Source organism: Lonchura striata, chromosome 6 (assembly GCF_046129695.1).
Source record: "Lonchura striata isolate bLonStr1 chromosome 6, bLonStr1.mat, whole genome shotgun sequence".
In the NCBI taxonomy this organism is placed as follows: domain Eukaryota; kingdom Metazoa; phylum Chordata; class Aves; order Passeriformes; family Estrildidae; genus Lonchura; species Lonchura striata.
In genome coordinates this window covers 8794219-8817181 of record NC_134608.1, presented here as the reverse complement: position 1 = coordinate 8817181, position 22963 = coordinate 8794219, and the positions used below count along the sequence as shown (strand labels likewise).

The window sequence follows — 22963 nt, the reverse complement described above, 5'->3', positions numbered from 1 at the left end:
ATGCCTCTGTTAGTGCTGGTGGCCGAGGGAGCCCAGCTCTCCAGAGCCCAAACCACAGCAAATGATGGAGGAATTCAAATGTAAATGCCTTCTCAGTGACACTGGACATCCACAGTAAAAGCAGAGCTTTGGGTTTCTTGTGTAAATATGAACAAAGGCCAAAAAGCAAACCTAAATTATAAGGAATATTGCTTTAGGCTTAAAAGAAAAACCTTTGCATTTTCATATCTCCATGTATTTTTGAGGACTAAGATCCAAATATTATGGGAGGCAGGTATAGTATGTGTGCCAGCAGAGAGATTGAGGTCTTTACTCCCCCAGTGCTCCCCACCATTTCTCTCTTTCTTGCAGCTCCAATGAAGACATTGCTGCCATGATTCAGAAAGGGGATAGATCCAAGCTGGATGCTGACATACTGAGACAGCTACTTAAACTGCTGCCTGAAGAACAGGAGGTATCCCTTAACATGTCATTCTGGTGGAGTTCAGTGTGTTGTGTGCTCAGCTTGAAATACTTGCACTGCTAGAACAGGAAGCTATGCCTGGATCCCACATCCTTTTGCTGTATCTAGGTCAATGAAATTCCAAGGCAGAGTGATGGGAAGTCCATCCCAGCAACAGTCTGACCTCTTCACACAAAATTGAGTAAAAACATTTTGGGAGACTCAACAGGTGTAGACAAAGTGCTGCTCTCTATCCTGTTATTTTAATTAAGTGGATGAAACACAGTAGGATTTGTAGACTTAGGTGAATAGAGAGCCTTTCAGAGCAAGTTTCAAAAAGGAGGACGGGAAAGGACCCATCTTTTTAAAGGGATTCTGGGTGTCTGTGCATTATAGCTTCCTGAATCTCTGCCTACAGATCAGGAATTCATCCTAGGAGATGCTGTACTAAGGCAAAAGACCTTCCAGTAAAAAAAAAGCCCTACATTTTTGCCCTTGCAAACCAGTTCATACCGAGAATTTATTGTTCACCTGCTTCATTCCCATTGCCTGTGCACACAAAGTTTAGAAAAGCAAGTTTCATGCCTGTAAAAAGAGAATGAAATTATTGTGTGTTTTTTTCCCTGTTAAATGTGTGGTTATTTTGCTCTTTGATTCCCTGTTAGATAAATGGCCTGAAATCTTACAAAGACAAAAAATCACAGCTGGCAAATGCTGATCAGTTTTATCTCTATCTTTTGGCAGTTCCCAGGTAAGCAAAATTTTCCTCATCTCTTTCCATGAGTGTGGTTCTTTCAAGACTTGTCCATAAAAATTAAGGCCTCTGTTTCTTGTGCTAGAGGGATGTTCTTGACATCCAGTCTTCAGGATAAATCATCTCACTGCTATTTGCAGACCTTGTATGAGAATATTTTTTTTTTCCTTCCAAAAGGCCAGAGAGACTTTCAGACACCTTTGGCAAACTACAGTTAAAATAACCTTGGTATGAAAGAACCCTTGACTGTTGAACAGCTATTCCTGTGTGGCGTGAAGCTGCAGACTGAATCCTGTCACCAGGCTGCTGATTCACTCCACCCCTGGGCTACAGATCCCAGTTCACCCACTGGAGAGCTCACAAATCCAAGAGTGAATCACAGCAGAGCCTGTGCTTTCACCACCTCCCCAGTTTTTACCAAGTCAAATGAGGTGCACGCAGAGAACTCTTTCTGCTGTTCACAAAAAGATGGTGATACATTATAAGTAATAGCAATAGCCCTCCATAAATCTGATCAGTTGCCATGCCACAACCAGAGACACGTTTTTGAAAATGTGGTGGTGAAATTGGGGCTTTTAATTTTCTCAAACTTCTAGCTATATTTAAAAGTACTTTAGAAAAAAAATTCCTTTCACAATATTAATCTGTGATGAAGTTAAATGTCATTAAAGGACATCACTGCCAAAATATTTCAGATTTGTTTGTGTACTTAAAAAGAACTAAAATCCTGGCTAGTGTTGCCCAGGAATTGTAAAAATTATGGCCTCATTATGCAAGGTAGTCACTGCCAGATGTCAGTCCAGCATCGCACTCTGAAAGAAGAGATGATAATAGTTTCTAGGACATCTTTGGAAATATCTGTGTTTGATTTATTTATAATGCAGTTCTCATGTCAGAGCATTAAGGAGGCCATAAGAATGTTGGTACTGCACTTTGCCTAAAATGGATGATGCTCTTGCTGAACACAAGTCAATTAATCAGGCCTGTGGGGTTTGTTTTTTGTGGTGTTTGTTGTGGTTTTTTCCACTGATCTCTTTTTAGCTACCAGCTGAGGATTGAATGTATGCTGATTTGTGAGGAAACAAGAATTCTGCTGGAGTGTCTGTGGCCAAAAGTACAAGCCATCAGGACAGCCTGTGAAAGTAAGTACATCAGTGCTGCACCAGTGCCCAGGTTCAGCCACTTTCTTCTACTTGATTAGCATCAGTGGTAGTCTATGCCATAATCTAATCAAAATTAACCTTTTAATTGTTGAGTGTGTAGTGAACATCAAAATTATTCTGCAAATTCCTGCTCCTAGAATACATTCTGAAGAATTGCAGTTTGTTTTGTTCTGCTCTGAAGTAGTAGTTCTGAAGAGAAATAAGAAAATTTCCTTCATCAGAGAATCACAGAATGGTTTGTTTTGGAAAGGGCCTTAAAGATGATCCTGTTCCAACCTCCCTGCCATGGGCAGGAACACTTTGCACTAGACCAGCTTGCTCAGAGCCCTACCCAGCCTGGCCTTGAACACTTCAGGGTTCACAGAATCATTTAGGCTGGAAAAGATCTCTAAGATCACTGGGTCCAACCTTTGACCCATCAACACCTTATCAACTAGACCTTAGCACTAAGTGCCGAGTTGTTTCTTGAACACCTTCAGGAGTGGTGACTCTGCCTCCCTGGGCAGTTCATTCCACTGCTTAACAACTCTTTCTGTGAATAAATTCCTCCTGATGTCCAACCTGAACCTTGCCTGGTGCAGCTTGAGGTTGTGCTCTCTCATCCTGCCACTGGAAGAAGAGGCTGAGCTCCCTCTGACAACCTTTCAGGGACCTGTAGACAGCAGTACGGTCTCTCCTGAGATGGAGATGTCAGTGACAGATCCTGTATTTGTTACATTCTTGTGTGCAGATGAGATTTTTTTTTTCCATAACAATGAATCAAGCCCAGTTTTTCCTGTAGTGTGCGCTGATGCAGTCCAGATTAGTTCTGTGGTGGAGCAGGACATAGTGGCATACCAGAATCTGATGTGGCTGCCAGAAAAAGGCATCCCAGATGATGTTCACCAATATTTCAGGAGACTCTTCCACCCAAAATTAGCTCTGGTTTTAGTTTGAAGTTGTCTCTTTATTGAAGATGCTCTTGCACTCCGGCTTCACTTCAATGGTTTTAGAGAGTTATTGATCTCCTGTTAAACACTTAAACTGCAAACTTTTATGTTTACATACAAAACAGGACTATACCTGGTGTCTGATGTCAATACTATGGTTGCTCTTTATTGGGGTGCAATCAACACCTCTCTGTAGTCCCACCCTGGCAACTCTGTTCCCCCTCCATCCCATTCTGAAGGTCAGCATTTCTGTTCTAATTCTGCCAGAAATGTTATTAAAATGTGCATCTTTTTATTATTGCTCTTGGTAATAATGATAATGAGGCACAAAGCCCTTTGCTTCTCTTAACTAGAATAATATGTACTGGGAATGAGAGCTATAGACTTTCACAAGTTTATACACTTTCTTGTATGTGGTTCTCTTTCATAAGGCAGCTGCAGGGTTGACACATCTATACTCCAAACTTGATGGAAAAACTGTTTTTCCATTCACTTGTAAAGAAGAGATCACAACAGAATGTTACTCATTCCACTTCCATTCAGCTAATTTATTTCTGTACTGGTATTTTTCCAAATACATAATAATGACTTCACATAATCTTGGATGGAAGTTTTGTTACCATCACTGTCAAACCTAATGAAAATCCTACTGACTTATTGAAAATGTCTGTCTTCTTATTCTTTAGCAATTCTTACCAGTCACCAACTGCCAGTTTTCTGCCAATTAATTCTTAAAGTTGGAAACTTTCTGAACTATGTAAGTAAAATTATTTCTTTATTTGTTGTATTCTAAAGATAACAGAAAATAATGCAAGACTTGAAAACTGAAGGAAGGAAATTTTTTCTGTATCTTCTAGGGGCGTCACACTGGAGATGCTGGAGGTTTTAAAATTAATGCCTTGCTCAAACTAACAGATACAAAAGCAAACCAAAACAACATTACTCTGCTTCACCATATTTTGGAGGTACAACAAAACTGAGAAACTAATCCTGTGTGCATTATTCTCAAATATTAATTCCCCAGAAGCTAAGGGGCTTTTACCTCAGTAATACCCCACTATAGGTACCCAGAGGGTGAGTCTCTGTGCTGGAAATACCATGAAAACTTTTCCACAGCTCTCTGTGCAGATGAGATCACATCCACACCCAGTAATATTTAGAGAGGTAACACTAGGTTTCCTTCTTCAAGTTCACTTGACTTGTCTGCTTGTTGTTTTCTTTCACTTCTTCAAGTGCTCCCTTGTGTTGACACATATCCCAAATGTATCTGTCAAATGAAATTTATTTTTATGGTATGAAGACAAAATCTCAGGTCAGCCTGCACACTGTGGCAGCCCATGGGATGTCAGCCTGAGCACTTAAAATGAGTCTTTTCCTTTCTTTTTAACTCCCTGTAGATGCCAACATAAGAAAAAGAATGAACAAGACTAAATTTATCCCTACACTTATAAGAGCAAAACTGAAGTGTTAATTTTTCAGCCCTGATGTTGTCCAGCTGAAAAACTTACATGCTCTTTGACAGCCTGTATAAGATAACAATTTTTTCTCTTCAATTTTAGGAGGTTGAAAAAAACCACAGAGATCTCCTGCAGCTTCCCAGAGATCTTGACTTGGTTTCCAAGGCAGTGGGGTAGGACATCATTGTTTGTTTTTGTCATGTATGAGTTGCCAACCTTTTTAAAGCCAGCAAGGAGCTGACTCATTTTATGGTGGTGTAATAGGGTCACAGGATTTCTCTGCTGTAGAAGAGAGTGGTTCTCTTCAACACCAAACAGTGTTGAAATTTTTATAGTTCAACCTGGTTAAGACTTTTAGTTGTGGCTCAGTGTGATTTTTTTTTTTTCCTGTGGATCCAGTACTACTTTAGAAGAAAACTGTATAGATAGTGAATTTCCCTCATTTTCAAGGACCAGAGTTGTCTTCCACATATTGCAATATAAACATATATTCCCTGAGGTTTCTCAGTCAGTTCAAGAAGTGTTTGGACAATATATTTGGGGCACACAATGTGACTTTTGGGGATGGTCCTGTGCAGGGCCTGGAGTTGGACTTGTTGGTCCTGGTGGGTCCCTTCCAATTCAGCACATTCTGTGATTTTTAGGTGAAAGCCCATTTGAAGGTACAAAGCTTATGTAAGAAGGGAATGACTGGGGTGATTTACTGGCAACTGGGGAGGACCTCCCAGAATTGACCATCAGCATACGTTTGTAATATATGTGGGCAGAAAGAAAAAACCTGTTTCTGGAGACTTTTGACTTTCTCCCATGAAAGCCTCATGTGTCTCTTGCCAGCCTTTTAACTCAATGGAATTACATGGAGATATGTTCAATACACCAATCAGAATTCACATTTGTAGCATCAGGATTAGCATTTTTAATCCTGTTACGAATTCAGAGGATTCACAGGAATCTTGTAGTGATTTAGACTTTATTGTAACTCAAGAAAGGAGTAACTTTTAAATCTATCAATAGATTGACATTTATTATGTACCTGACAAATAATTTTTTGAAAGTATTTTAATTCCATAATTAAACAGAAAAATGCTGTGGCTGTTGTGAGTTAGCTTTGCAGAAGCTAAACAAAATGCTGTTTTCAACCATAAATTTCTGTTTGGATTGTGTCATAAATACTTTTCTTGACTGAAACTAGATCTTTCTGGCCAATGATATAAATGCATTCTTTGTATAAAGAAATTGTCCTCTACTTTAACTGAACTCTCAAACTTACAAAATTGATTTGCTAATCAACCTGTGGAGAACTGTGCATGGTGCAAATCCTGCAAGGGACTCTCCTAATGCTGTCACATCTGGATGCACCATGAAACCAAGTCAGGTTTTCCTGATTCAGTAAATTTTGTCTGGCCCAGAGAGTAACTCAGAACTACAGATGATGTTGGTTTGGCAGTGATTGTTTGGATCTCCACACAAGCTAAAGCAGCACAGAGAGGAGATACAATTTTGGACTATAAATAGATTGGGGAGAAAAGACAAAGAGGGAAAAGAACCAGATAAATAAGGACAGCATTGGCACAGGGGAGATGAGCTTGTGTTGCTTATGAATAGAAATAGGCTGGAAATTTTTTGGAGTTTTTTGAATACCAGGACAGTGAAACTCTTCCACAGTCCACCCAGGGAGGTAGTGAGGGCAAAAGCACAGAGTCTTTCTTAGATGAGGGCTTGTTCACATGGAAAATAATTTACACAGAAAAGAACTACCTGCAAAAGCAGGGTCTGGGCTGGACAATTAATTCCATGTTCACTTGCAGAGATGATAATGTTTATAATAACATTTTAAGTTAATGCAAACAAAAGATTTATCCCTTCAATGTACTGTCCCTCTTGTGGACTTTTCAGAATCCACGTTGACGCCATGCAGGCTGAGGCAGGTGCCAATTTGAAGAAACTGTTGGAAATAGAGAAGCATTTATTTTTGTCGACAGATGATTTAAAAATACAGCATGGAAAATCTGTGCAAGTAGGTAATGTGAGTGTGACATGTTTCCCATCTTTCTTCCTAAATACTTTCTTCTTAAAGGCAGTGTAATTCAGGTTACAACTGGATATCCCAAGCCCTGTGGGAAAGGGGTCATTATTACCCTCCCGCTGTGCCCTGATGGGAGGAGTATCTCAGATTTTCCTCCATTTCTGTGACGTGGTCCTGGGATATGGAAACAGCTGAGGACCAGACAGATTTTTCTGTGGGTGAAAGAGAGGAAGGCCCAAAAAATGGAATGTAGGCTGCAGCTATAAATGTGTACAGTGCAGCACAGAAATATGTTTTGTGTCACTGTGCTTTATGGGGAAAAAGTGGATAGATTGCAATATGTTTTCCCCTCGCCTCCCCCCCAGCTCTCAATCATATTTTCTAACATTCTAGATTTTTGTTTTCTCAGAGCATATCAGTTAACTAAAGCTATAAGATAGAAATCCTGGTGCTGCAAGTCCTTTACTCAGTCATCCCAGGTTGTGCCACGTTTCCACATGGTTGTACAAAGAAATGAGGGAAAATGCAGATGATTCAATTCAGAAATAAATATCACACATTGTAAACCAATCTTAGCTGTTAGTTTTGAAAAAAACTGACCTCTCTCTGTTAAGTGGCTGAAGTCTTCTGGGCAGCTCAGAATATGCTACTTTTTGATATGCATAAATTATGTTACAAAATGTGTCTCAGGACAGCCTGAATGCTTCAAAGGACCTGCAGAAGGAATTTGCCACCATTGAAAAGAAGAAGGAAGAACTTGCAGATTATCTTTGTGAAGACCGAAAAAAACTGTCTTTGGAAGATGTATTCAGCACAATGAAAACCTTCAGAGAGATCTTCCTCAAGACCTTACAGGTGGTGTGCCCTTGTGACTGTTTAGAAATAGGTTTAGAATTTTTTTTTTAATCAAGCAATAATTTCTATTTTCTTCTACTCTAACTTGGGGTACGTAACCCTGGTTGCAGAAGTAAATGAAAGTAAATTTATGTGCTTGCAAACTGCAGCAGAAAATGAGTATGTGGGCAAATATAAAATCTGGGGCTTTTTTTTCTGTTTGTTCATGGGGTTTTGTTTTGTTGCTTGGGTTGTTTTTTCTTTTGGATGGGGCAGGGGGGTGGATCTTTTTTTAGCTGTGGAGAACAGTTTAAGTAATTTTTTCCCACTGAAAATTATTAACCAGACCTCAATGTAATAGGACCTTTGTGGCATGTGAAAGAATGAACAAGCTGACATGCTTTATAGACTTTGCTGTTAGACAAAAGGTAAATTTTCAAATTGGCAAAGCCTAACTGGAAGGTGTGATTATGTGTTGGAATTTCATTGTACTAGTTAGCTCCAAAGTGTGTTTTATGTGTTCCAAAAAACCCTTCAAAATCTCCCAATGGATTATATTTCTTAATTTATAGGACTTCACTCCTTGCAATAAGGAGTAAGAGAACAACAACTTCACCATAAAAGTTGTGTAGAGCACCTTCCAGTTCGTAAACTCTCTAGTAAACCTCTATTTAATTTCCCTTACTGCACACACTTCATACCTGGACTAATGTACTTCCTTTAGGGTTTTCTTAGTGCCAGGTGACAGTGGCTTCACACTCATACACATCTTAGCAAGAATCACCATTTCTTGTGCTGACTCCAGGAGAGCCCCAGCCTGGATCAACCTTCTGTAGAGAACCATCTGTATTATAAGAACTGCAAGAATACAGATGGCTCTGCTGCCAAGAGAGACTGGAGGAGTGCTTCAGGGCAGATCATAGATTCAGATGAAAACAATGATGTTTCTGAGGAAGTTATAGAAGATGAAAGACAAAAAATATATCCTCTACTGTTCTCACTAGCTGCTTCTCCAGTCAATTTCAGCTCCACTGAGCTGAAATTTTTGGAGAAATGCAGCTACCTAGGCTCTGAAATGATGTGATAATGCCACAGACAAAAATTAACTGGAAAATTAACCCTAATAACTACAGATTGTTTGGCAATATGTTTGATCCTTAAAGTTCCCAAAACTCTAGGCACAAAGGAAAGAACTAAGACAGTCAAGAACATAATGGCTCAGCATCTGCGGAGAGCTATACTGGAAATTTACTGTGAAGGGTAATTCCAGCAACTGCAGTTCTTTCAAGAAACAGTCCCAGTAAATGTTATGGAGTGTCTTAGCATAGCTGCAGGAGATTCACACTATGTTTCTGGGTGCTTCTTGCTCACAGCCAGGTTAGAGCCCCTAGAAAGAAGCTTATTTTGATATCCCAAAATGGAAACTCCCTTTCATCTTATTTTGAGTTCCATTTCTCAGCAGCACCTCACCTCATAGGTATCATAGCTATTAGCCATGTTGTCTGCACCTCTCTCCTTTACTGCAGATGTAGAATTAATCTCCTTTTCCTCTTGCCTTGTTTTCTTACTAACACCACAGAAAAGATACTATTTGTACTTGAAACAGAAACATGCTGAAAAGCTGAAGGTTTTTATTTTTAAAGCATATTTTTATTCTGTGATTTTGATTTTTACACTACAATCAGCTGCAGGCATCATCTCTTCCCAGTGCCATTTATTTTAAGCCTTAATGCTAAGGTGTAACTTTTATTTTGAAATTAGTCTTCTGTATAAAGCAGGTCTCTTAGCTCTGCCAAAATTGCTAGTGCTATCTTTCCATTCCCACATCAAATAAGAAGGGAAATAGTTTCGATAAATAGTGATTCTTCATGTCTCCTAAGCTTATCTACAGAGATTTGAGGTTTGTTATTTTGTTCAAACAAAATCTTTCTCCCTTCCCTGGGGGTTCTTTCTGATCTCTCATCCTTCAGGTAACAAAAAATGAGTTACACAAATGGAATTACTTTAATAAGACTCTGCCATCTTTCTCTCCATCTGTCTGGAGGAAAAAAACCCAAATCAACAAAGTCTTTTGAAATACCCAAATGATACCCAAACTGACACAGTGAAAGGAAGCAAGGGAGCTGGTTTGTCACCCAGGGCTGATGACTGTTTCACCAATTCTCAAAAAATGAAAGAAGCAGATGGCAGGAGGAAGGAGACAGGGAGAAAATAGCTCCTCAGCTCAAAGACTAAAAATCAGAAATGGAGCTTTGCTGAGAACCGAGTGGTAAAATTGTGGGGAAGAGAATCTCTGTGTGATTATAGGGGATTGTGGTAAACATTTGATTGCCCTTACATTTGCAGCTGTTCATAGAAGGGACCTCCCAGCCAAGAGATGGTCTAATCTCAGGAAAAGGAGAAAATAATCTTCCACAAAATCTGCTCTAGGAAGTATTCAGCTGATTACAGAGGTTATACAGACAGCACTGCACAGGGATAGTTCCTCTGTGTACTCCCCTAGGACAACCACGCTGGAGCAGCTGCTCTTCAGCAGGGTGCATATGGTGTTGGAACAGGATGTGCTTTAGATAGTGTGGGGATAAACAGTTGTCCCGGAGCATCTTTTAATTCAAAAATCAAGCAAATATCTAACATCCCACAAAGTGCAAATCCAAAGTGACTCCCTCTTTCACTGAATCGCATCCTTGCAGCTGCCTCCACTAATCCAGGAAAGTGGAGAAGGGGTTGTGGGTATTCATTCCTCTCTCCTACTACCACTGTACCTTTTTGGGTTTCTTGTTTTCAAGAAACTTTGTTAGGTGTGTTTACATTTAATTGTTATGTTGTTTGGGTTTTTTTTTTTACAGTTTTTCTGAATTAAAAATTGGTCCAGGCTTGCTCAATTGATACATTTATTCCTAATATGTTTTAGCTTGTTCTCACTACTGTGTGTGCTGTGAATATCCCTGAATTCACCTCCTTAATTTCTTACAACATATTACATAGAGACATTCTCCCAGGGCCCACAAATCTGCAAGTCTCCCAGCAGCCGTAGTATCTCAAAGATATTATCGTAAGACACAGCAGGAATTTATCAGGCAAGCACATAGGAGCCTTGTACTGATGGAAGGCTTCTAGCCTCTCCCTAAGACTTCACCACCTGGGCCCTGTTCTTTCAGAAGCACCCTCTGTTTGGGGAAAATGTATCACTTTCTTTCTCTGTCAAGAGTGGATAGTTTTTTGTTTTTGTTTTTTTTTCCCAAGGCACAGTGACAGTTTCCATAACCTTGAGCTTCTAATGCTCCTATATTTCAAACAGACTAACTCTGTTACTGCTCACAAGTCTTCTTTGTTTGAAAGTTCCTTTGGACCAAAGGATCCTAGATTTTTACTTTCTGTAAAGTCTTGTTCTATAAACTTGTGCACATTTTCTTGGGCTTGTTCAGCTCACCTTATGGAAATAGTGGCAGATGATCCATAGCAATCAGATTTATCACTATCATGGGAAACTGTATTTTCTGCTTTAAACTCTCTGCAAAGCATGAGACACATGTTCATCAAAAATCTTACCTGCACCGAATCATCAGCATCTTCCTGGATGTTATTAGTTTTTGTCATATAACATAGCAGTCTATTAAGTATTGATCTACCCACAATGTGTAGATTAATTACTCACTGGTTGCAATCAAAAGCAGGCAAGCTTCCAGGTGGGATGGCAATGTTCTAGTGACAAAACAAGTCTAGAACAAGAACTGCAGAAGCATTTAAGAAAATGGCTTTTATCATCTTTATGTTATACTGTATGTTATCTCAGTTGTTCAGAACTACCTTTTACCACTGTTGTGCTAGTTATCAAAAGCCAAAAATACTCTTCCACTGAGTAATGGTCTTCTTTTGCTAGCAGTAATCATTCCAATCCTTTTTCTTCCTCCATATTATTCTGGTGGCAGCAGCTCTGTGGAAACCAGAATCCTGCCTATCTGCATAAATCCCAACAGGATTTATGCCATTCTGGCAATTGTGTGAGTGGTACCAATAAACATCCAGCCTGGACTCTGGCCCTGAACTGTAGTGTAGAAATACTACTGGCAAATTTAATGAGAGACTGGAGAGAAACTCTGAATTGCTGTTTAACACAGCTGAACAGCTCCTGAAAATTCTGGTAGGAATCCCTGAATACAAACAAGGTTGCTATGGGATAAATCTCTAGAATGCTAATTAAGTTAAACTAATGTTCTCTTTTGTGGACAAAGGGACTAATTAAGAAGAATGCATTTCAGTCCATAGTTGAAAGCTGCAGTTAAAGCTGGTGAAATAGTTTGCTGGTAACATCATCACATGGAGAAGGCCAAAGGGACTGACCAGGAAGCTCTGTTCTGGTATTTACCCTCAAACCCCAGCAGCTGAGAGTTTTTAAATACACACAGGGCATGTTCAGAATACCTATTCATTGCAAACTGAGAGTTTCTTAACAAGCTTTTCCTTCAGAAACTCTTACTTATAATTTTATTTTTCATTCTGTCTGAATGCAGGAAAATCAAGAAAGGAAGGAGCAAGCTGCAAAATCTGAGAAAAGGAAGAAATGGTTTAAAGGAGAAGATGCAAAGAGGCTAAAGGGAGAGTACGGAAAGTGTAGTACATTTAAGAATTAATTGTTTTTGTTAGCCATCTTTTGTTAATGAGAAGGAATTTATCTGTTAACTCTAGCTGATCTGATACAATGAGAGTGACTTAGACATGGATGACGTAGCTGTCAAGTAGATGGATAGTAAGACATCAATTATCAATTTTCAAGTGCAAATGAATGTTTTGAAGAAATCATGAGAGGGATGTTAGGAAAAAAATACCACTCCCAAGTAGCAAGTTTGTTTCTCTGACTTTGCTCAGAAGTGGAGGATATCCTGCTATTGTTCAGAATAGTTCTTGGGAGACTTCTAGGGTTATAGAAAGCTGCACACACTTGAACTCCAGCAGCACAGTAGGCAAGTTGTGTCTGGTGTTATTGTTACCACATTATTTGCTTTCTTCTGATCAGAGATCTGATTCCCTAATGGAGTTATGTCGGAGCTTAAAGAAGTCTCTGTGCTGATTGATGCAGATAAGCACTTGCTGTGCTGGGCCTCCTTGGGTGTGAAGCATGTCCAGTGCTAACATTGGCATGTGTATATTTTAAATTTTTATATTGGGAAATACTTGGCATCCACTTTTATTGAAGATTTCTGCTAATAACATTACTTTGCAATTCTTAGTTCTTCAGAGCACCACTGCAAAGAAGCCATCAGTAAATCTGAGTGGAGTTCATGTAAATTTTATGCTAGATGCTCAACCCTTGGAAGACTGTTGTTTTTCTTGTATCTGGTGTCTAAATAGATGGCCTCCTTTTAGATCCTCTTTCACAGTTATTCACTTTTAGAAATACATTTTTAAAATATATAAAATCTATTGAAAACTGACAAAAACAAAGTTTTCAATATTGTCTTGTCAAGTTCTACCGCAAATGTTTTACATACTTTGCAATCACAACATACTTAATGTAAAGCTGCAGGTTAAAATAAAAAAATACATTTTTGCTATAAATACAAAAGAGTAACCTAGTATATGATAAAATAAAATCAGAAAGTGACATTTATCAGCTGTAAGAATTAAAGGTTTGCTTCAACCCTGTAAAGAAAAGGAGCACCAAACCAGAAGAACCTTCTGTATTTTCAGGAGATAGTTTAGGCAGAACTGTCATTCTTTTTGTTCCTTTGTGAGAAGGTGGATTTAATTCTTGGGGAGTATAAACTTGAACATGAAAGAGCACTTGGAGTCTGAATTATTTTTCAGTACTGATTTTAGAGAACTGTGCATTGCAGTGACAAAGACAATCAGGAACTTTTAAAACCTATTTTAATCTCAATCAAGGTATGGTGACAAAATAACAGAAGGTATCGTATCTGGCATGGCAGGATGCTGATATCTTAACATTCTTTATTCTATGTAAAATGGGTTCTATGGGGTTTTTCTAGTCATATAATCAGCAAGTTAAGTAATTATTTTCTGAAGAAGGGAATGAAAAGAGTAAATCTGATGAACCCCTATCAGCCTGTGCTTACAGGATTGTCAAGGCCTGGTTCCACAAAGAATGAAGTAATCCTTTAACTTTGCAGGTACCTCCCTCAATGCCAGTGCCACACAGCACACAGGGCAATCCTGTGCAGGGATCTTTAAAGGTCCCAATCCTGCAATCTCCAAATCTCTGACCTTAAGTCCAGTCACATGCTCTGTCAGTGTGAATATCTGGTTAGTCCAGTTGTCTGAGGATCATTTCTGTGCAGCTGACAGATCTGCCAGGGACAGCACACAGCAGCAATGTCTCTTAGGGCCAGCAATAAAGCCAGAAGCCCCCATTGCTGATGTACTTAGAGATTACTAGTGAGGACTTCAGCTGCTGAGAACAAAACTGAGTCAAAAACTGTAAAATTCAAGTGAAGGGTACTATTTAGACAACTGAGCAATATCTTACTTGATTGCATATATTGAAAACAGCTTTTCTGTGAATAAGATTTAAGGTAAGATTTCCAAAATAATTTGGTGACAGGCTTATGCTGATTCCAGGGACTCAGGCATTCTAGGGTTGGGTTTTTTTTACCTCCTCCGGACATGTTTATATATGTATGTATGTTGATTTTATTTTTTCCCCATGCTTCAGAGTAAATTAAGAAATTCCCCTGCATTATTTTCTTCAGATTCTGTTGCAGCAGCTTCCATTACTTGGCATTCAAATTCTTCTGAGGAATTATATCAGATAATTGCAAGGACTATATTTTATATGTTACTTCAAGAAAAATAACATATATTTTATATATATTACTGCAAAAGAAATAACATCTAGAGGTTTCTTTAGCTAATCAAGTGGGAAAATTAGCTGCTTCTAATGGAAATTTGAGGATACAGCTAATGACCAGAGTAAGCAACAGAACAAGAACGCTTAAGAACAAAACATGAAAATATGCATTTAAATATCTGGTAAGAATTTACATATGCCACTATAATACTGTAACTGCAGCAGAAAATTAAATGCTGTTAAAAGGTAAAGAGCAGGTACGTTTTGATGAATAGTACAGAAGTTCCAGAGCATAACTGCTATCATTACACATAGAAAGCAACTGCAAAAGCAGATTCCTAATTCAGTTCCATATACTGATATATCCAGGATCAAATACAAGAGCTTTCCTCTGGAAAAATTCTTATTGTGTGTTCTTACACAGGACTGACTTGCTTGGCTGTAAGTAACAAGCTGATATATGATAAAATATCACCAATACAAATTGATCCAATAGTAAAAGCATCTAGTCTTCAAGAGCTGGGAAAATCAGCTGATATTCTGCTGCAACATCTTACTGGGTCACTGTTGTATTGATTGAGTTGGCTTTTATAAAGCATGTAATAATGATTTAGAAACTGTATAAAGTATAAGTACAACTCTTCAGTGCAGAGTTTACATACAACTGCATTGTATTCCAGGATGTAATCCAGGATGTATTTTACTTTTGTGTACCTTCATTTTAGTAAACAGAGCTAAACAAAAGTACCTGAATTTATGAGGCTTATTAGCTGCAGATTTAAATCAGATACTAGCAAGTGAGATCCTGAGCAAGTGCTTTTCTTGTGCTGAGAATGAATACAGTAATGGTACTTTTATTTTATTTAAGTGCAAAATGGCAGGATAGATTATCTGGATCTTAATCTCCTAAAAAAAAAGGTGAATAAATGAGAAAAAAAAAGCTTCTTAATTGCATCTGGCAATATAGAACTTCTAAGCAGTTAAATTAATTCCCCATGAGCGCTAAAACTGAAAAAATTCTTAAAAAAAAAAAAAATCTTGACCCTGTGCCTGTAATCTTGTACCCTCTTGGGTACCACTATGTACCCCAGAATTCAATGAGCTTACCACAGTTTTTTTACCGAGAGTCTGGCAGACTTCAGGCCATGCTCTCACAGGCATAAATGGGCATAACCATATTGCAATGCTCCTTTAATCTCTCTTGAACTATACATACCCTTTCATAATCTCCACCTCTTTATTGGATGGAAAGATTCAAGTTGAGCTCATTTCATTGAAATGTGTCTTTAAATCCTTCCACAGGTTTTATGACATCTTATTTTTCTGTATAATGTTTACACAAATAGCTGAAATGATGTGAAGAAACCTCTATTTTTGGTATCAAAGCTAGACTGGTATCAAAACTTGATTATTTGTTGGGCAGAGAGAAAGAGGTTGTGCACGTCCCATCCCTGGGAGTGTTCAAGGCCAAGCAGGATGGGGCTTAGAGCAACCTGGTCTGGTGGCAGGTGTTCCTGCCCATGGCAGAGGAGTTGGAATCAGACGCTCTCTAAGGGCGCTTCCAACCCAAACCATTCACCTATTAAAGGCTTCCATCTAGAATGGCAGAGACTAAAAAATGTTCACATCTCTAGCCAGCAAAAAGATATCTGAAGCAGCAATGTCTGTCACATCCCACCTGAAACCCATAAATCCTCAGGCAATCTGGGATGACAGCCCAAATAAAATTTTGTGGGGTATTTTCTCCAGTTTATACATTCAATGTTCATGAGGGAGGGATCTGGTAGCAAAGTGAGAGCTTATTGCTCAGTGTGGGGCACACTCACAGACATGGAAGTGATTGCAGGTTTAGGTGGCAACTGAACAACTTCTTAAATGTTGCTCAACTATTTGACCTGTTGCTCTAAACGGGTGTACCTCTCAATGTACCTTTGGAGAGTTTGGGCCAAAGTCTCCAGAAAATCCCCACAACATTGGGACATACACAGTTATTAAAGTTGGTCTAACTCAAAGCAGTTAATGTTGAATCATTTCTGCCTAAACTCTTCTCAGAAATACCCAAGGACAACAGAAATCCTGAAGTCTAGACAAGCTGCTGCTGTGCCCAAATGTGATCCTTATGAATAGTGCTGGAGCAAAGATGCTCTTATTCACAGCTTTTGTTTCAAGCTTACTGAAGCTTTACACACCTGTCCATTCTTATCTGATTAGTTTGTTAATCTAATAAAGCATGCAAACACTTTTCATTTCATCCTACACACCACAGAGAAAACACATTACCCCTCCCTTGTAATTTGCAGCATGCTTTGCATATTTGCAGGCTGATATCATGTCACCTTTGGTCTCCTTTTTGCTAGACTAACAGCTTTTCAGCCTAGGGCTTTCCTAGTATTTGCATGCCAGGATTTCCACACCTGTGTTCATGCACTTGTGGATCTCTTCCTGATTTTCTTCACCTGGATCTCATCTTCCCCACTGTGCAGTGCTGGATCTCCAGCTGGGCTCAGGTCAGTGAAAGGACACCTGCCTGCCTTTTACAGGTTGTTCTTCCATCTCAGCAAGACATTTGGCTTCTTCTGCAACCATGTTAACATTCTGACCCTTATTCAGAGAGGCATCCTGCTCTCCAGCATGATACTTGTTGCTTTCATCTTCAGTCACCTGCACATTCAATAAATACATTTTTTTGCATGCTTCAAGTCTTTCATGGAAACAGAAAATAAAATGGAACCACCTATACTGCCTTTCTGATGATGTGTTCTTTATCCAAATAATTAGTTCTTTATTACTATCCAAGTACAGATCTTCATGTGTTTTTGCAACAATTTACTATTTTTATCAGGGCTGTAAATGAACAGGTGCTTGGTAAATATGCAGTTCTGAAAAGAAACATTATCATTTGGGTTAATTTATTCTGAAGTAAATCTAAAGTGCACTGCTTTAATAATGTGCACGTATTTTGCTCTTATTAGTCACCCAGAATAAAAAGCACTGCTTTTTTTTATCTGAGAAGGCAAATGCTTGATGTTTTTCCTGTGAAATTGCAAAGGTCAAGTATTGCCAGATGATTTAGTTTTAATGGAGGAGCTCTGAGGAACAGGGAGCCAATCTGAGACACCAATTCTGATTATGGAGCTAACAGCTCATTCCCTTCTTTAGCAGTACACAGCACCAGGTGACTCACAGGGGACAAGGCTGCTGCCTTCCTGTGCCCCTTACAAGTCTCATGGCACTCTGTGTGACCTCAATGTTAATATCTTACTCAATTTAAAAGTAAAAAATTTGGTTTTAACTGAGCAAAACCTACCTTGGAGATCTGTTTGGTTTTTTCCATCTCTCACATCAAGATGTATTTAAATCCATTTATTTCAGTGGACTTAAGTTTTCTTTTAACTTGGTGTTAGAAGTGTGGCACTTGGTGTCTCACTTCAGGTAATTAACCTGCTTCATATTTTTTCTATGCTGTTAATTAATTTGAATTTTCATAATGGGAAGTGTTCCCCTGGTTGATTAGTCTGCTTTCAAAGTGTCCAGTATTTTTGCATGTAAAACAGTTTACAGAAACAGAAGATTTGGCCTTGGTGGCACAAGAAAAAAAATAAAGATGGAGTTTATGGCCATCTCAGAAGGACAGAGAATGTACCTTGTTAGAAGATTTAGGAAAGTTATAAATGTATTCTTTGTGGCTGAGGTCTACAAAGACCAAGTAGTCTGTCATCTGCTGTCAAAAAAAAATTGAAGTCTGTCCTTAAGCAGGGCAATTTACATGTGATCACATCAGGATGACTTAAAAAAAACAGACCATAACCAAACCCAACTAAATGCAAGAACAGTAATAACATTAATCTGGAAAAATATCTGAGTTCTTTACTAGTAGGTATAGAGTACCATTAAGAAAGAAAAAAAAACAAACATGCAAGAATGGCAATGTTAAAGGCCATAAAAATAATATTAAATAGAACACCAGCATCCTCTCTGACTCCAAAATGTAGCTGTAAAAGGCTTCTTCTGCAGAAGAACACCACCAGGAATATGTATTTTTGAAGCAAAGGATGTTTTTGTACTCTGTCTGTGGGAAGCTGACTCGCAAGTCATCAGTTTTGAGGAGAATTAGAGGAGAATCAGTGAGGGAACTGAGTGATGCTACTGCTGTATTTCATTCTCCTCGGGGCTCCTGTTTTCAAATTGTAAAAACAACCATAAACACAATGCCTGAAAAATATTTATTCCACAATGAAATGACACATTTTTTGTGACTTAATAGACAAAATTATTTTGTTATTAAGTTGCAAAAAAACTCTGAAACATGCTGGAATAGTAAGGGAAGCTTTAGAGGAAAATATGACAGAAAATAAAGCCTGGAGGTGAATGAAACCAGCGTAAACTACAAAATGGAAAAGCAAAAGCCAAACCAGATCACTCTGGCACTGGCTCCCTTTGACAACTATCAAGACAGATGATATGCAGTAGTAATGGACTTCATTAAGACTTTCAATGTAGTGCAGAGTATGGGCTGAGAACAATTACAAAGGCAGCTAAAGAGAAGTCATTAACAATGATTTCTGTTGCTCAGCAGGACCAGACTGGCTGCATATGTTTAAGGGGATGACAGACCAGTGCAGAAATTTTTTAGATGAGGTCCACAAACTGTCACTGTGTAGCTGGGAAGACAAAATGGCCAGTGCTAGGTGTTCCCATATGAGATGGAGCAAATTTAAGCTCAAGTGGTCTGGTGTTGGGCAGCTTTAGACTGCCTAGTACCAGGGCAAGAAGCCCAAAGAGTAAAGCCTGTGCTTGAGGAGTTGTGGTGCACATTAGACCTCAGGAATCAAATGTCTTAAAAGGATTCACAGTAACTATTCCTGTGTTCAGTCTGGTTAAGATGGAATTAATTTTTCCCATAGCAGCCCTCCTAGAGCTGGGCTTTGCACTGGTAGCTGGCAGAGTGTGGATAATACACCAGTGTTTTGGCTACTGCTGAGCAGTGCTCACACAGCATCAAGTAGAGAATTACATCTTTTTTGTTTTTCCTTTGCTTGTGTGCACATGACCTTTGTTTTTGCTTCAGAAAACTGCCTTTACCTTGACCCACAAGGGGTTTTTATCATCTTATTTTCTCTGCCCCCATTCTGCTGAGGAGGGGAGCAGTAAAGCAGCTCAGGAGGCAACTGGCTCCAGCCAAGGTCAATGTACCACACATCCTTCAAACTGAAATAATGTTCAAAATAAAGATAAAGGTTAAATTTGTACAACACAAAATTCCAAAACCCAAGCTGGAGTCTCATCTCACAGGCCACAATAGATCATACATGGCATCTGGCTGTGAATATATGCATTAAATGGCAAGTAGCTGAACTGTTCATATGAAGTGTGAATGGCAGAAAGAGTCAGCAGTATTTCTGTGTATGAGATACCAGCACTGCAGTGAGGTGTGAGAAAGGAGCTGACTCTCACCATGTATGTGAAACTTGTCAAGTCCAGGAATATCTTAGGTGAGATACTTTCATGTGAAAAGAGAAGACTAATTGCCTGGTAGAAGGTAACAGGGAACTTGACATGGACCACAGTGTACAATGCTCTCTGCCCATATTCAAGAAACATGAGCAAAAATCAGAACAGGTGCAGGGCTGGCAGGTGAGAATGATCAGCAGTTTGAGAGTCTGCCTTGAGAAAAGAGCAAAAAAACCTTGTCTTTCTGCTGAACAAAACAAAGCTGGAGACTGGATGTAATTCTGTCTATAAATAAACACACAGGGAAGGGAAAGGAAGAAGTATTTGAACTAAATGGCAACATCAGCATAGAACATATGGATATAAATCAGCCAGAAGGCTGGAAATTAGCAGAGGTTCTATTTAGAACAGCTCTGGAACTTATTCAATAGGAGCTGCAAGGTGTGGTGTGATTTCACTGACTGCAGAAGCCAGAGAACTAGGCTCTAACATCAGGAGCTCCCTTCCTGTCTTCCACATTTATTACCTCCACTGTTACCTGCTATACTCAGCTGGAGCATACACTATGTTGAATCTTCTCTACTTCTTTTTCCTAGGAGAAATGCTGCAAATGCTAGAATTGAAGTAAAGCAAATATCTTCCTTTTTTGCCATCATGAATCCCTACAAGGTGCTGGAGTATGGATTATGACCTACACATGCATATACATAAACATCCACATATGTCTGCGGGAATGGGTAGAACTTTACCTGCACACATACAAGGCACAAATATGCATGTTTGAAGTGGGCTGTACACACTGGGTATTTTTATTTCTCAGGAGTTTATTACAGTATTCCAATGGTTTATTTTCATCCTTCTTCCAGGGTAATAGGTTGTGGAACTACCCTTCTGCATTTTGACCACTGCACAAACTATGTGCTTGTGTAATCTCGTAAGTATCACAGCATCTCATCTGAGTCAGAGTGTAAGAGAGGGAATGTGTCACTGGAAAATGCTGAATTTCTGTCCCTTGCTCTCTTGGTAGGGATCACACGCACGCAATTGCCAGGAGGAGCATGGGAGCAGCAGCTGGTGCAGTTTCCCCTGCACTGAAGCTGCAGCCTGGTATGTTCTGCTGTTTTGCCTCTGCGTACATGTGTGTGTGTGTGTGTGTGTGTGTGTGTGCTGGTACATACATGCATTCATACACCTCACACCAACACCGGTGCATGTGCCTCAGACTAGTCTGTTAACCTTACACATTTCAACTCACTTTTATAAAGGACACTGTGCCAACATGCCTGGAGCTACAGGGCACGTGCTGCGGAAAAAGCCAAGCCTAGCCCATGATCGTGCATGGAGAAGGTGTTATAGGTGACAGGCATGCCCTGTTTGCCTGTCACAACAGAGAAGCGGGTGCTTAAATCTGTCCTTGTGACAGCTCCACGTGCCTTGCTTGTTTATCTGTCTCAAACGGATGGCCCTATGGGTTTTTTTCATGTCAGTGTGTAAGTGTATGTGTGGGTGTGCATGTGTGCCTCGCCAAAATAGTCTCAAGTGTCTCAGGCCATGGAACAGCTATGTATGTGCCTGTCAACAGGGTAAGTGCCAGTGCAGTAACAACAGTCATACGTATTTTAGGCTAATGTGTGTGTCAGTCAAACTCAGAGTGTGCCTGCCTGCGTTTCTCAGGCCAGCGGGTGGATGTTTGTGTCTCATGATCCCTGTGTGCTGGAGCAGCTTGTGTGCTTGTCCCTTTCCTTCTGATTGTCACATATCACAGGGTACTCTGAGTGTACCTGTGTACATGCCAGGATTCTCTGAGTGTGCAATTCCCTGCCTGTCTGACAGCAACAGTCCCAAATGCCTCAGGGCAGCATCCCTCTTGCTGTGACAGTGGCCTGTGCTCCTCGTGCCAGTGCCAGTCTGTCTGTCTGTCAGTGACACAGGGTCATGCACCTCAGGACTCTGTGTGTGGGTGGGTGTGTGTGTCTCACAAGGACAACAGCTCCTGTGCCTAAGACCCTGGCACCTCAGTAACAGTGACAGCGCTTGTGAGTGTCACAGTGACAGTCATGCACCTCAGTACGACATGTCTGTATATCTGTGTGACACGGCCCCACAGGCCTTGGACTGTGTGACAGCCACATGCCTTGAACCCGTGTGCTGTGACTGCCATGGAGCCCAGAGTGACACAGCTTCAGACCCCTGCACGAGAGCGCCTCACAGCCCAGTGTCTGTCCATCTGTCTGTCCGTAGCTCAGAGCTCCTCACAGCCCAGTGTCTGTCCATCTGTCTGTCCGTAGCTCAGAGCGCCTCACAGCCCAGAGTCTGTCCATCTGTCTGTCCGTAGCTCAGAGCACCTTACAGCCCAGAGTCTGTCCATCTGTCTGTCCGTAGCTCAGAGCGCCTCACAGCCCAGTGTCTGTCCATCTGTCTGTCCGTAGCTCAGAGCGCCTCACAGCCCAGTGTCTGTCCATCTGTCTGTCCGTAGCTCAGAGCGCCTCACAGCCCAGAGTCTGTCCATCTGTCTGTCCGTAGCTCAGAGCGCCTCACAGCCCAGTGTCTGTCCATCTGTCTGTCCGTAGCTCAGAGCGCCTCACAGCCCAGTCTGTCCATCTGTCTGTCTGCACCTCATCTCAGACTCAAGTGTCTCCCTGAGGGCGACAAGGGCCTGCATCCCTCTGAGGTGCCCATTACACGCATGCCCTGGGGCTGTGCATTCCTCACAGTTCCACAGCCTCTGTCAGCTGTGCCTGCCTGCAAGGGGACCCTGAATGTGAGGGGACCGTGCTTGTGCGGGGTGCTCCGTGAGCATGTGAGTGAGGGGACTGTCTGTGAGGCAGTACGGTGCGCGGTGTTTGTGTGAGGGGACTGTGGGTGTGAGAGGTGCTGTGAGAGTGTCCGTGTGTCTGTCCGTGTCTGGACCGTGCCTGTGAGCGCGGCCGGGCGGGCGAGGCCGGGGGCAGCGGCCCCTCACGTCAGCGCGGCGCGGGGCGGGCGGCGGCGCGGCGCCCTTAAATGCCGGCGGCGGCGCGGCGCGGGCAGCGCGCAGGGCTCGGCGGCAGCGGGGAGCGAGGCAGCGTGAGGCGGCGGCTGCTGCGGCCACAGCCACCC

General features: G+C 40.7%; 1 protein-coding gene across 1 annotated transcript; it reads left to right on the top strand.

The window, feature by feature from the left end:
* Nucleotides 1–12239, top strand: LOC144246457 (inverted formin-2-like). Its single transcript, XM_077783854.1, has 10 exons — nucleotides 1–80; nucleotides 352–454; nucleotides 1108–1193; nucleotides 2238–2338; nucleotides 3975–4045; nucleotides 4146–4253; nucleotides 4848–4918; nucleotides 6642–6762; nucleotides 7462–7626; nucleotides 12120–12239. The coding sequence occupies exons 1-10, from the start codon at nucleotides 1–3 to the stop codon at nucleotides 12237–12239; spliced, it is 1026 nt and encodes a 341-aa protein (XP_077639980.1).
* Nucleotides 12240–22963: the final 10724 nt, after the last annotated feature.

Bases quoted from the DNA above. Each gene is read 5' to 3' on its own strand.
- LOC144246457 (XM_077783854.1), top strand. From the start codon at position 1: ATGCCTCTGTTAGTGCTGGTGGCCGAGGGAGCCCAGCTCTCCAGAGCC. The intron at 455-1,107 runs GTATCCCTTAAC...ATTCCCTGTTAG, and splicing joins TGCTGCCTGAAGAACAGGAG to ATAAATGGCCTGAAATCTTA. The intron at 7,627-12,119 runs GTGGTGTGCCCT...GTCTGAATGCAG, and splicing joins TCTTCCTCAAGACCTTACAG to GAAAATCAAGAAAGGAAGGA.